The sequence below is a fragment of the Dermacentor andersoni genome, chromosome 10, assembly GCF_023375885.2.
Source record: "Dermacentor andersoni chromosome 10, qqDerAnde1_hic_scaffold, whole genome shotgun sequence".
Lineage (NCBI taxonomy): Eukaryota > Metazoa > Arthropoda > Arachnida > Ixodida > Ixodidae > Dermacentor > Dermacentor andersoni.
In genome coordinates this window covers 40,441,906-40,455,794 of record NC_092823.1, presented here as the reverse complement: position 1 = coordinate 40,455,794, position 13,889 = coordinate 40,441,906, and the positions used below count along the sequence as shown (strand labels likewise).

Genomic DNA, 13,889 nt, shown 5'->3' with positions numbered 1-13,889 from the left:
CAAGGGAACAGAGTTCTTTTATCTCCACAGGACCCTTGTGGGTGACTCTACAACGTGCAGGGAAAGCTACGCTGTCATGAAGATGGAAACCAGTTCAGGCACTAGAAGTTTTCGGAGGTTCGTTGACATCCTTTGTTTTGTGGCAAGCTTGCGAACTGCGATGCTCTTATATGCAATCATTATGAGTAAGTGTGGATGCTCGATGCGACAAGTCAACGCTGTTCAAAAAATCGGAGCACCAATCGGCCACCAGTTCCTGGAGGAGGCAATTCATTCATTCATTCATTCATTCATTCATTCATTCATTCATTCATTCATTCATTCATTCATTCATTCATTCATTCATTCGTTTTGGCCACCACGACAGCAGCGCTATTTATTTCAAGGTGCTCCATCACTTCAAAGCCGCCAAAAATTTTTCTTTTCTTTTTCTATCTCTACGCACCACGAAGTAATGCCTAATTTAACATGATAATTTAACATGATAATTTAACATGATACCACAGTTAGTGTCAGTTTGGTCTCAGAGATATATGGCAACAATAAGTTGCAACTGTTCTGCTATGCTTTTCATTATTGCCCTGCGAAGTTGGAGAATACCTAATGCCGTCATATTCATTGGGCCAATATCGTGCCTTTCTCAATCCTCCGCCCGCTTGAATGGCTTGCTACGTGTACCTCTCTACTAATTCTTATATTTCACTGATATTTTCATAGCTCGTGCTGGAACTATGTAGGACTCAACTCATTGTCGAAGCGTTAGATCTCCAACTATGCATGTAGCAAACAGTAGAAGCTTATTGTGGCAGCAATCAATTGAAATCCAAATTGAACAAATTGTGCCGACTCCATGAAGGCTTTTTCTTTCAGTAAAACATGAGAACTGTGAAGCTGAAAGGACACGGGCACGAGTGTCGTGCGCTGACACGGAAACGTGATCCATAAGTACCACGAACGTCAAGCGTCGACACTGAAGGCGAAGATGTTTCTAGTCGTTCGTATAATTACGTAAATCCTGTAACTTTATCGTGTTTTATTCACGCATTTCGCATATTATTTGTACCACAACTATGTGCATTTGCACATAGTTGACTTTCCCTTTTAAAGTTTGACACTCTAGAAAGGATCCTCGCGTCGGACTTGTTTATCTGCTTTCTACCACGAGGCATAGGCTCGAATGCCTTACGGCTTCATCGAAACGCATGTTCGAGGCTTGGTCGACGCACTTGAGCGGTCGGCGGCTCCGCGTTCTCCTAACTTTTGTTCTTGTTCCATCTAAGGAGCACCCCTCCTTCATGTGAACCCGGCTTTTTGGCTTCTCTGTGATCTCTAGACGCCTGCTTATGACCTTTTATATCTTATTTCCTTGTTCCACAACTTACGTCGCTTCTATTTTCCAACAATATTTTTGTCGTATTTTTCTTACTTACTGCTGAATGACACCTACCAGTTCTTTTATTTCTGGCGTAGGTGACGCAACACTGCATCTTTCCGCATTGCCACGTTACCTGTCGATGATACTTTTTCTCCCTATTAACTGCCATAAGGTTCTGATAATCGCACAGATGTAATCACTATATACGTCTACATCCTCCATTTGTGTATACATATATTCTACTAATACCTCCTGACCCGATTTCCTGAACTAATTAACATTACATCTAAGGTCAGTAAATATTCTTTATTTTTGCCAATTTATTTTTATTCCTGCTATCACTGCCTGTCCATGGGCAAGCTATTCCAAGCGACATCCTTATTCTTTATGACGGTAGCCCATAAATGCTCCTAAGATACCTTTTTTTACCCTTTGCCTCTTGATACCTCGCCTAATTAGCATGCCTACGCCTTTACCTAGTCATTCAATTTCATCCTGCTCATGCAAAATTGTCGATAAGATCCAGCTGCTGTCTCGCACGTGTGTACCGGTTCAGGAGCACACGCGAATTTGGCTGAGAGGTTCACAGCGACGTATGCTATGCGCTGATTGTGTTCTTTCGCCAAGCCTCATTCTTAAGCAAAAGCAAAGGAATCTAAGGCGCGTGTAACACGAACCTTCTCGGCACTTGACGCGACGGTCTTCTGTTCTAACAATATGGCAGTTCACTTTTGCTCTCGAAGTTGCTCGTGCCGTCAAACTGGCGAAATGGGCGACGTGGTCAAAAAGAGTAGGGAGAACGCTGCGTCGCGCAGTCCATCGCATTCAAACAGCGCCGACTACATAGTTGACCCTCCGTTTTCACGTGGGCCTTGGTTTCGCTGTGTGAACGAGGAAGGCTGCGCCACAGTAACTTGGCTTGGCAAGCTCATGTCCTTTGAGATTGCATTGATGTCTATGCAATCTCGAGACCACGCCGACCTACGACGCAGTGAGTGAAGTATGACAGCGATAGGGTGATGACTGTTGAATACCACGGTTAAAGCACTGTTACACGTCGTAGTCAGACAGACCAGTATTTTATAGCAGCGTATTTGATGCAGAAGTTTTGAGCTGCCACGTCGAATGATTTTCGCGGTATTCACTGACAGAACAAAATAATTGTATTATGAGGTTTTGAATTCACGCCTCTGCGAGAATATTACATGAAATAGCACTGTCATTTGAATTGGTTTATTTTGTTATATCCGGTCGCTTTAAAACGAGGTGCGTGTGCTTTGAACGAGTCATTCAGTCCATCTCCGAAAAAAAAATATAATCATGACTAAATTTGAGGACTATAGAAACCATTTGGTCATTTTAGGGCCACTAGCAATTATTCGATTACCATTTTGAATCCATCGTAATTCATGACTGATGGCAATGAATCGGCTTTTGAGAGCGTATGCTAATCTGTTGGTGTAACTTTTTTCCCAAGGTTATAAAGAGGTGTTCTTCCTGGAACCAGCAACCTGAGTCTGCAATGTGACGTTCGTGAAAGCCTTCCAACACTGTCTTTGGAGTAGCAGAAGGTATGGACCACTACACGCAACTACAGCCAGTTTCCTAGCAGCCATTGCAATAATTTTGACCCAGTCTGTAGAACAAGCAGCCGAGCACCATTTAGCTCGCCATATATGAGACGTCTGACAGCGCAATTTTTTTGGCAACGGTGATGAGATATGATTAAGGTTGCGGTCAATTTTATAGGCTCCTGTAAGCACACATTTAGTATTGGCTCTCAACCATATAACATTTATTCGCCTAATAGTGCAGATAGGGTCCGATAGCTGCGACGTCCATGAATATGCTAGAGTAGTTGTGCATGTTAAACAAAACTTATTTGCGTTCCAGTGTTGGTACACATCCTCTTTTAAAGCCAGGAAACGTTTCAAATCGTAGTTAACGGTTGCTATACCGAACTACAAACTTCATCTTTTATTTAAGCCTTAGCTATCGCCAATAATGCTCCGGCTTCCGGGTGAAACTTGTTGACGGTGTAGTAGTGGCTCAAATAATTTCAGACGTACATGGTGGTTAAAATAATTTCACGATTGTATGTTGCTTTATTTGTATGTATCGCTTGTATATTTCTTTAATGTTCACTATTCGCTCACTTCGGATCTAATTCGTATTGTATTTTATGCACGATGACGTCGGATTGGTCTTTGTTGACCTTTTCCTTTTTTAACAAAGCAAGGTGGCCTGATCCCGTGAACAGTGTAGTCTACGGTGCTATGTGGTGAATACACAATATTAGCACTGATTACATACACGATGTTAATTTTAACTAGTGTGCAACTAGCGCTTGTTCCTTGTAACCACCGGCAGAGCCAAATTCCGCACACCATTTCCTGGCGCGAACCCGGCTTAGCCTAAGCAAACTCGTTCCACATAAGTGTGCAGTAGGGCGGCTTCGCCTCAGCATAACTGCATCTACGACGGTGCATCCTTTACAGGAATATCGTGCAATGTCGGCAATTTTCCAGGGGAGCTGCACGTATGTCTCATACTTTTTACAGCGGAGCTATATATGTCTACCCTCCCATACATTTTTCAATGTGAGTTTCTCAAAAGCCTCGCGCCCTCTGTGAGGATGCAAAGCGAACCAAACCTGTAAGGCATGTACTGACACCTGAGTAGCAGGAGGAAAGCTAAGAAGCCTCCCAATACTTCATAATGCTACCCTCTATGGAGAGGCAGAGGAAACCAGTAAGGCTTGTGCTGACACCTGGCGTAGCAAGATGAAAGCTAAGAAACGGGCGGCGAGTAACAAGATTGCGCCCGAGGCGCCCCCTGTAAGTGGCGGGCTCGACAGTAAGACGGGTGCCGCGAAGTGGAGAATGGCGGCGAACAGACGCACGTATCACGCCCAGTAAATTAGCGACTCTCTTGCGAATCGCAGGAGCCGCCGCAGACGGACTGGCAGACGACGCGCGCTACTTTGGCGCCATCTCGTAACCATCGTCGCTGCACTACGCTTTTCTCACGCTTTCGCCAAGCCCCATAACTCCAATTTCCTACTCCCGTCTTCCATCCCCTGCTGCGCACCTTGGTCGCTCTTTCATCATTTGCTCGTCCGCTAGGTTACGCCGATGCTCGCTGCAGGAACGGGCGCCTAAGAGCTGCGGACCAAAAAACAGCGCAATGTTTCACACTAATCGGGACAGAGTATTCACAATAGCACTGAGCTGCCAACTAAACTTTTACTGAAGACGTAGCAAAGTATATATCTATGTAAACTGGTGCCGTGTCCTTTCTCTAGTATGCGGCTGCAGCGTTTGGCCATAATGAGTATACAGTGGCAAGATACGGAATGTAAACAATCCCTTGCACTGGCAAATATAGCATAGCAGAGAAATAGTGTTGTCGGATGGCCCCAGAGGGTAGGGCAAAGTTGCGACTATAGAACATTGCCTGTTGAAGCTACACTGTGTGTTGCTCATTGTTGCTCATTCGTGGGTTACGTGCACAGGTCATCAGCTGAGCTACTCTGCAACGTCGAAAGGGGTTTGCCACGGCACAGACACCATTGTTTGGCTCCCGATGCTCTTGAGCCGTTCAGTAACGTGCCGACGCCATAACAGAGGCAGTAGAAGCGCAGACACTGTTGTTGAGCCCCGCCCCTGGCTGCCGCAACGCGAAAGGAGAATAGGAACAACTCGGCAGGCTTCAACGTGAGCCACAACCGCGAGCTGCTGCTGATCTTGACCGAGGACGCTCTATTGGCTGATGGTGAGGACCTGCTTATTCAGAAAATGTGACAGTGCTCTATGCTATTTGACTTTGTGGCCGACCCTCTGTCGGACTTGGGAGTTGGAGGGAGGAGACAAAATAAACAGCTCTGTACGAGGCGGTTGAGTACTTCTCAGCGGGGTGTTCTCATGGATCCAAGGCGGAAACGCGGGGTCTACGGCGCACACACTGGCAGCCAGTGTTTTTCTCAGCAATAAGCCTTGCATTAACATTCGTGGTGAGTTTGCAGTCTGGCTTTCCGGTTAGCTCGTTAGCTCTAAATTTGGGGTCTGGGTGCACAGAAATCATTTGTTGTTAAGTACCACAGTAGCAAATTTAATAGTGTATGTTATATTTAAATGCTGAGGTTAAATACTAAGCAGCTTTATTAAGGCTGTCAATTTAAAAAACTAAACTCAAGACATCATAACTCTGCCGCTCAACAATGAGAACAATACCACAGTTAAGTGAACTGCAGCTGAGATACAAATAAAATGCGCATATCTAGTTTGTCACACAACCTTTGAAATATACCAATATTTAAAGAGTAGAACATATAAAATTTAACTGCAATGTATGCCCTAACGGATCCAGTTTAAAGAGTTGTCACATCTATTTGGTAAAGAGTTAGATACCTGATGTTCGTGCTTTTTCTATTACAGAATTTTGGTACTTGTAGATTGTCCCTAAATGAAGGCGGCTTACTAAAGTAATCAGAACTAATGCTTTCTCTCAAATGCAACTAATTTCATTCAGATCAGTTCGACGGTGTTTTGTAAAAGCATATCTGCATTTTGACAGGCAAATTGTAGTTCTCTTTGAGTTAAAGCTTCCTCTTAAGAGTGAGAGAGCTAGACCAGAGCACACTGAGATTTCCACATTCATGCATCTCAAAAAGGACGAATTCTTGCTGGACAACCGCACTACAGCAAGCGAAATTTTGCTGGAAACACTCAAATCAATATTAGCTAGTTGTGGCACGCGAAATTGACTTTAAGTCATATTCCTGACTGGAGTCCTCTTGTTATGCAACCCGACATGCATCTTGTTTTGCGAGTGTGCTGCAATAGCGACGGCATCTATTTGTATTCCTTAACAAGAGTATCCTGGCTATGTTTGGGTCGTATTTATAGTATTGGTATTTTGTGATTCGGGAGAGACAATTCAGGAACAGGCACGCTGCTTTTTCACCGCAGGTTCACCTTTTAACAGTTTGCGGCTGTCGGCACCGTCAGCGGGCATGAACTTTAACAGAGTAGACGTTGGCGACTTCCTGAAAGTAGCACGAAGGCAGTAGCCATTTTCGCAATATAGTTTGGAGATCGAAAGGAAACGATGGTTGGCCGCAATGGCTGTTATTTTGTGAGTCGGATGATGAGTACTTGTTTATTCAAAAGAGGTATTGTTGGCATAGACTATCCCGAACAAGCATCTAGGTATGCAAAACCACTTGTGCTGAGAGCGACGTTGAGGAATACCAGAGGCTGCTTCGACTGACAGGAGAGGACCTTCAGTTGCTGTCGATTGTGGGACTTCGTATAGAAAGGCAGGACACCGTGATGCGACCAGCAATACCAGCGAAAACAAGGCCGCAGGTGACGCTATGATACCTCGCTTTAGGCAAGAGTGTCACGTGGGTGCTTTGTTGGCAGACTTGTAGAGCATCCTAGGCCAAATCTGCAGCATCGGACCGCCAGAATCCGGATGCGAAAAATAGCTCGGCAATTTCCCTCTGTTGGGGTCGCGGACTACGCGTGGACAGCATTAATCCGTCACGTATAGTAACGTGATGCGTCGCCCGTCGCGGAACGGACGGCACTTAGACCGTTGCGTGGATCCACCTTTAACGTGCACCTAAATGTTAAGTCCACGGGCCTTTTCGCATTTCGCCCCCATCGAAATGCGGCCGCCATGTTTGGGATTCGGTCCCGCGACCTTGTGCTTAGCAGCCCAGCAGCTCAAACGCTGGGTCCCAGCCATTTGTTTGCATGGAAGTGCCGTTAAGCTGGCCACATAAAAAAAGCGTCGGCGTAGATAAACCGAATGAATAAAAAATTACGTTTCCGGGGTCTTGTTGAATGTGGCAATGTGAATGAAAACTTCCAACTTGTTGGCAGCCATGCATTGCTGCCCGCCTCAATGCCCACGTGGTGACACTGCAATAGCTTAATGGATGCACATCCACATTGCCCATAGTAAAGTACACCAAGTAGAAAAATTCTAAGCTTGTAACCACTTGGCCATAAGAGGCAGGGCAAAGTGGGGAGTATTCGACGTTGAATTTTTCGCGAGCCGCAGTAAAATGGCTGACATGGGCATTATTTTCCACAGGGCGATGGTTGGGTCACTCGACAACGTGCAGAAACTCACAACGACAACGCAGGGACTTACCAAGCCGCTCGACAGCTTTGGAAAACGAGTCGGTAGGAGGATTTCCATATTGAAATTTGTGGGAAGTTTGTAGACGGTGAGACCTAAATGGTTTCCGTGGGTCATAGGGAAGAAACAATGGGGGAATCCTTTTTTTACTGCTCGAAATACCTTGGTTTTGCGTATTTGTTATTAGAATTTGCTATTTATTACATGGGGATACTGGCAAAGTTGAAATTGTTCACAATCGTCCGATACCCAAACGTGGCTATGGGACATACTTGCTTTTGGAGCTGATATTTATTTTCGGCGGGTGTGTTGTGATACACAAAGGCATTTCTTAGTAAACACTAAGGTTACATGCGAAACGCGGAATAACCAGCTTCTAACGTCTATTATGAAAACTGCATTTCATTGCGTAAACAGAAATATCAAGCTGAAACTACCCTGCAGTACGTCGCCATGTTACTTCTGCTTCTTGAATTTTTATCCAATCTCAAGGATTTAAGAGCAGAATGCAAGGTTGCTTTCTTTTGCCTGGGACAATTAAGACGTCTAGATTAAATTATACAATTTTTTGAAAGCGGACGACAAGAATATTAGTAAGCCGCTTATATGCAATTCCACAAGCACCGGACTTAATATTAAGGAATAATATTTCGAGTAATCACTGCGGAGGTCAAGATTGTGTGTGCGCGTTCTATCGAGGCTTTACTGCACAGAAATGTCAAAGCTTCATCGTGCCTGTGCACACGTGCAGCGAACATTTTTCTTCTCTCCTACTACTGACCTTTGAACACGCTTTTCATCTGCTCGTTTGGTAGGGTAGCCGGCCGTCCCACACAAGCAAAATAGATGCTTGCAACGCTATTGGCAGTTTTGCCCCAAGAACGTGCATTTTTTACACTTCAGGCCGAAGATCGTGATCAAAAAAGTAGTCAAAAGGACCTTTCTCTACAAAACAACCGCATGAGAGTGAATGTGTTGTAATAAAACGTAAGCTAATTTCGGACAACGTACTGTGGTTGTTGGCTGACCTGTTGCAGTGAAATGCATTTCTGCAGGATCTTTGCTGGGCCGCTTTACAACGTGCTTCCGCCAACAAGGCAAGTCACAGCTTGCGCCAAAGCGTGGGGACGTTGTGGAAAGGGTTCATCGGTAAGACAGTCTTTTTTGCTGTTGGAGTCATCCTGTTTACACATTTGCGCTACCTGTGTGCTTGTGCCCAAGAATGCACCGCTTGAGCTTTTTATGGCGAATTTTGACAGATTGCTCGGAAGAGCACTGGGGCGCCTTGGGGTGACAATGATTGCATAAAGTGGTACACCAGGGCGTCCCGGTACCCGGTACCTCGATTTTTTGCAAAAAGATGCACCTTTAGATTTTATCAAATTTTGTTGCTATTTACTCTTTCGAGAAGGTATTTTCTTGGGCGCGAGTATGGCGCTTGCTGTCAAAAGCATGCCTGTGAATGCTGTCGTCAAAGCAGGGCCGCAGAGGACGAGAATCTGAATCCGAAATGATTGCTCTCGCTAGAAAGCTGATTCCTCGATTTTTGAGAGCCGTAAGTGTACGACCGAGCCAGTACAAGAATGCGCAGTAAGAGTGAAGAAAGTTGCTCATAAGGGTAACTATGGTAACTTTACTGTTAAGGTTACCGAATTACCTGCTCATGCCTACATAGCCTGCGTTAGCCTACATAGGGCTAACGGGTCGTTGTATGAATCGCAAGCTTCAGGAGCACGCACTCAACGTTAAAAACGGGATAGGCTCGCATGTTCTTCATTGTTGCAGGTGTCATCGCACCTCAAAGTCCAAGAAATGTTGTATCGGCATAAGTCCTACGAGCTTATCGCGAAGCCTTTTTATATTCAGTGACGTGACTTTCAGCCGAACGTTTGTTACTTGATCACAAGGTGATGTGACGTGTCTCCTGAAGTATTTGGCTTGGTGTTGTGGCAGTGTTATTGTACTTGTTGTTTTTAAAAATCAACCTTTAGTGGCAAGTCAGCGCCGTGTTCGTCTTCCCCTATATCTTGTCTGTGTTTTTGCGATGTTTAGTGTGCGCTGCTGCGAAAACATGGAAAAAGATGAAGTGGCGGAAGTTAACCGTCGTTTGCAATTATTGATCACACGTCATCTGTCGTGGCGCAGTGCGGATGTGCAGCCGTCGAACGTTGCAGCCGCTGGGCGAACTTCAAAGGCCCGGCGTGATCGGCTACCGGTTAAGGTGCTGTTGACTCGACTGCGCGTGCGCGGGCTCCAATGGCGCGAAGTGGATGACACCACTGTCGAATAATCTTTCTTTTGTTTTACTCTACGCAACTAGATCCGCCAAAAAAGTAGGCGGATGAGTAATACGCTTGACAAGCGTATTGCTCATCCCGCAGTATAAACCCGCAGAAGAGACTATCATGAAGGTGTTTCCACCACAAATATTTAGTACCATTCCTGCAACGAAGGACAAATCGGCAGCAAATAGCTCCCCCACTGGCCTCTTAGTGGTAGAAATTCACACACCCTAATAGTGGTATAGGAGACAAATAGTTGTGTATTGGATCGTACTGGTATCGATACAAACGTGTTTGTCCTATAAGCGACAAATAGTGAAAGTAGAGCCTGTTGGCCATATATGTATATATTGCATATATAACCAAAATGACTTCTATATTTTGACTAATGGTAATCTATTCGTATTAGTGAAGTCAGAATTCTTATAAAGCTTGATATGTCTCGTTGCTTATCTTACCTGGTGGTGTTTTATGCCTCCCTGCTTACCTTGCCTGGTGTTTTGGCATTCTGGGTCCCTTCTAGCAAATCTGCAGATAGTAGCTATGCGCAAGGCTGATGCTATTTTTCATCATTCTGTCATAACGGGAAGGTGCTGGCTAAGCCAGCGTTGTCCTTAAGGACTGTCAAGCTCCCTTAACAGGTATCCTATCAAATGCGTTGTGCACGTGGATGTTCTTGCGCTGTGGCCCCTCAAGTGCCGTTTTCGGTATGCATCCGCGTTCTGGTGTTCTTGGTGGCTCTTCATGCACTTCATGGGCAAATTCCAAAATATATGATCGAGCGGTCGGACATATTGAAGAGCAAAGTCCGTATTTAACAATAGCTTGTGTGCTCGTTGAAAGCTTCCTTTGGGATAAATTTAACACAAAAATGCACTAACCAGAAAGACCAGACGAGTAGTGTACTGTTGCACTGTACAATATCTCCATACAACGATCACGACTACACAACTGAACCAGATATCGAAGTAGCTGAAACGTTGGCTCACATCTCTTCGGGCTGTCATCTGCACGTTATAAAGAATTTCAAAAGACATGTCAACTAGTGTAACTGTATTATTAGAAAGTGAACTGTTTTCTTTGGGTGTTGAACAAATTTTTATCTCCGCAGTGTCCCGTGTGGGCCGCTCTACAACGTGCAGGGAAAGCCACGCTGCGACGATGGCGCAGACACCGGCTTGAAGTCGAAGCCTTTGGAGAGGTTCGTTGCACTTGTATTTCTGGCGAGCTTCGAACCTGAGAGGTTGCCCCTTATCCATCGTGGGTAAAAAGAAAAAGTAGATGCTTTTTTGAGGAAAAGTGCAGTCAAGGAACGCGATAGTTGGAGCACGGGATCAGCCTCCAGTTTCTGAGGGAGGCAGTTTGGTACCCATTTTTAATCTTGGCCACCGCGATGTGAGCGTTGCTTAGTGAAATGGGCTGAATCACATGAAAGCCATCGAATATTTATCTCTACGTGACAGTGCAAGTGGACGCCCTGAAGATGCTCGAAGATAAGCAAGGATGGTGTTAAATGTATCCCACCTTACCACTTCCTCTGCATAAACCTGGATTGATGATTCCTCGGCACACTATCACTATATTTATGTGGTAATAGAGACTTTTACAATCTAATGTATTTAACTTGCACGACGCCATTAAAAACTATCTTCGTGTGGTCGCATTGTTTAACGTATTGCCCTTCTCCAAGCTCCGCCTGCCTGAGCACCTCCTGCACGGACATCTCTTAATGTGCATTCAAGACATTGAGGGATTCTAGTAATTGTCGGAGTTACATAATTACTCTGTGTTAAAACATTCGCAAGCTTAAAAAGTATTAATGGCAATTATACTTTAGCATGCTCATATGAGAACAGGACGTATAAATGTCACAAGCGTAAAAAAAAAGCCCTTGTCATTTTGCATAGCAATACCCGGATGTATTGAATGCAGTGAATGCGCTGTACATCTGCACCTATAAAAATTCCTGCATTGCACCTGAAAGCAGTTTATGTGAGTCGTGCATAACTATGCTGTCTGGTGAATATAAGATCTCGCTTCACGGCTTTCTTCCTAGCTTGGGCCTACTTCCGGTTGTTTGCTAAAGATGTGGGGGAAGTGGTCATATTTCTCTTGCCGGCATTCATCATCAAACAAAGCATGTTATCTCTTGCGCTTAACCAAGTTTCAAACATCTTGATCTTAAGCTTACTCTCGGAAGCAGCCTGAAGTAGTGCCCCTCAGTAAAATTACAAAGCTCTAAGATGGAACGTAACTTGGAAAAATCTTGCAACGCTCTAACAAAGATCTTCGAAAGCTTCTTTTTAGCTCTTAATGGTTTCTGCAAGCAGTGCTCATCCGTTTCTGCTGTTATGTACATGCAACTAGCAACCTAACAGCTTACAAAATGTTCCTTGAGCGTTCCAGCGGGGCACTGCAAGACGAATTAATGAGCCTAATGAGCACTCAGTGATCACTTATCAGGCCTCCATGTACCGAGAGTTATGTGCGCCCCTATTTGCGTTGCAACGTTACCTTCGACTCAGGGCACAGCGCGCAGATAATGCAGGAGTTTGTCGCATCGGTAAACGCGCGGAGGTGGGACGGCAGCGGTACAGTGTGGGCGTTCCCGACAACAGCGCTTTATATACTGCTAATTTGCTAATTTGCTAAATGGTAATTTGGTGATTTGCATATAGGCGACAGGTCGTTTTGAACTGCTGCATCCGTCCGCTTACTGTGGAGCGTTGCATGCCGAGAGGCACGGCCCAACAAGTGAGAAATTATCAGTAAATGGTTAGCTAGAAAATGTTTAGCTATAGTGATATAAAGATTTAGGATTACGGTATTATTCATTTTGTTATTCGAAACAAATATTAATATTGTTGAATCGTGGGATTTGTGCGAAAACTTAATAATAATAATAATAATAATAATATTTGGGGTTTTACGTGCCAAAACCACTTTCTGATTATGAGGCACGCCGTAGTGGAGGACTCCGGAAATTTTGACCACCTGGGGTTCTTTAACGTGCACCTAAATCTAAGCACACGGGTGTTTTCGCATTTCGCCCCCATCGAAATGCGGCCGCCGTGGCCGGGATTCGATCCCGCGACCTCGTGCTCAGCAGCCCAACACCATAGCCACTGAGCAACCACGGCGGGTTGTGCGAAAACTTGACGCACTAGCCAGAAATGGACAACTGGGAAAAAAGGGGGTCCTTTGATTCTGTTGTGGAAATTCCGCTATACTACAAAAAAAACATCCCTAGACTTGCAAAATGTTCGCGCGACAATGAACTTGTGCGCATCTGTATCTGCATCTGTATTTAAATCGTGGGCATCTGTAGGGAACCTAGGTTTGGCCACTCGAGACAATGTGCGGAAGAGGCAGTCACCCCATCCCCGCTTTAAGGGGAGATTCGCGGGAATGGAAATATTTGCGTGGTCGGTGCGGCAAGCCTTCAACTGCCGAGTTTTCCTTTTTGATTGTGGAAGAGATCATGTGACAGTAAACGGGTTTAACTGGCTGCCTGTGTCCCTATGCTACCAGAGAAGCGCACCGACAAGCCCTTTCTCTGCTCTTGAAATTTAGATGTATGAGCTCCATCGAGCTTCGTCATTACGACGATAATGCACATTGTTGGCAGGAATTTTGATTGAACAAATAGAATAAACCTGCGCTAATGTAACAGTAGCTAATTCTTAGAGGATATTGCGCTCAATGTTATGTCTGCTCAATGTCCTTGGACAATATTGCATAGGCTCATGCGGTATGTAAATTTTGGTGAAACTTATGCTAGCGTAGCATTACCTAAGAAAACATGCTAATAAAGTCATAATTTCAAAAACATTGCATTCAAATTTTCGTAGCATTCAAAGGCATTTTAGCGTAACGTTGTGCTTAGCGAACACCTGTACTTTTATTTAAATACAGACTGGCTCTACCGCCTCGGTTATGCATCCCAACTAGAAAGCTTAATTGTTTTTACTGCCTTGCTTGTTTGGCCATACGCTCGTTTGGCGACGATCGATAAATTCCACCTTGATTTTCAATTCTTTTTTACAATTCCGTCCTGTGAACCACGCACTGATATCACT

The 13,889-nt window shown here is 44.7% G+C and overlaps 1 protein-coding gene across 20 annotated transcripts in view; it reads left to right on the top strand.

The window, feature by feature from the left end:
- LOC126519131 (uncharacterized) overlaps positions 1-13,889 on the top strand; it is a 78,407-nt gene that overhangs the window by 29,274 nt on the left and 35,244 nt on the right. For 16 of the 20 annotated variants that reach the window (XM_072284803.1, XM_072284799.1, XM_072284805.1 and 13 more), the window contains 7 exons: positions 31-117; positions 2,853-2,946; positions 4,890-5,149; positions 7,481-7,572; positions 8,584-8,677; positions 9,674-9,749; positions 10,922-11,011. In XM_072284803.1, the coding sequence (XP_072140904.1) occupies positions 7,485-7,572; positions 8,584-8,677; positions 9,674-9,749; positions 10,922-11,011 (348 nt within the window). In that variant the 5' untranslated portion in view covers positions 31-117; positions 2,853-2,946; positions 4,890-5,149; positions 7,481-7,484. Of the gene's footprint in view, positions 1-30; positions 118-2,852; positions 2,947-4,889; positions 5,150-7,480; positions 7,573-8,583; positions 8,678-9,673; positions 10,902-10,921; positions 11,012-13,889 lie in introns of those variants that run through there. The other 4 variants (XM_072284815.1, XM_072284816.1, XM_072284813.1 and 1 more) reach the window with 2 other exon arrangements.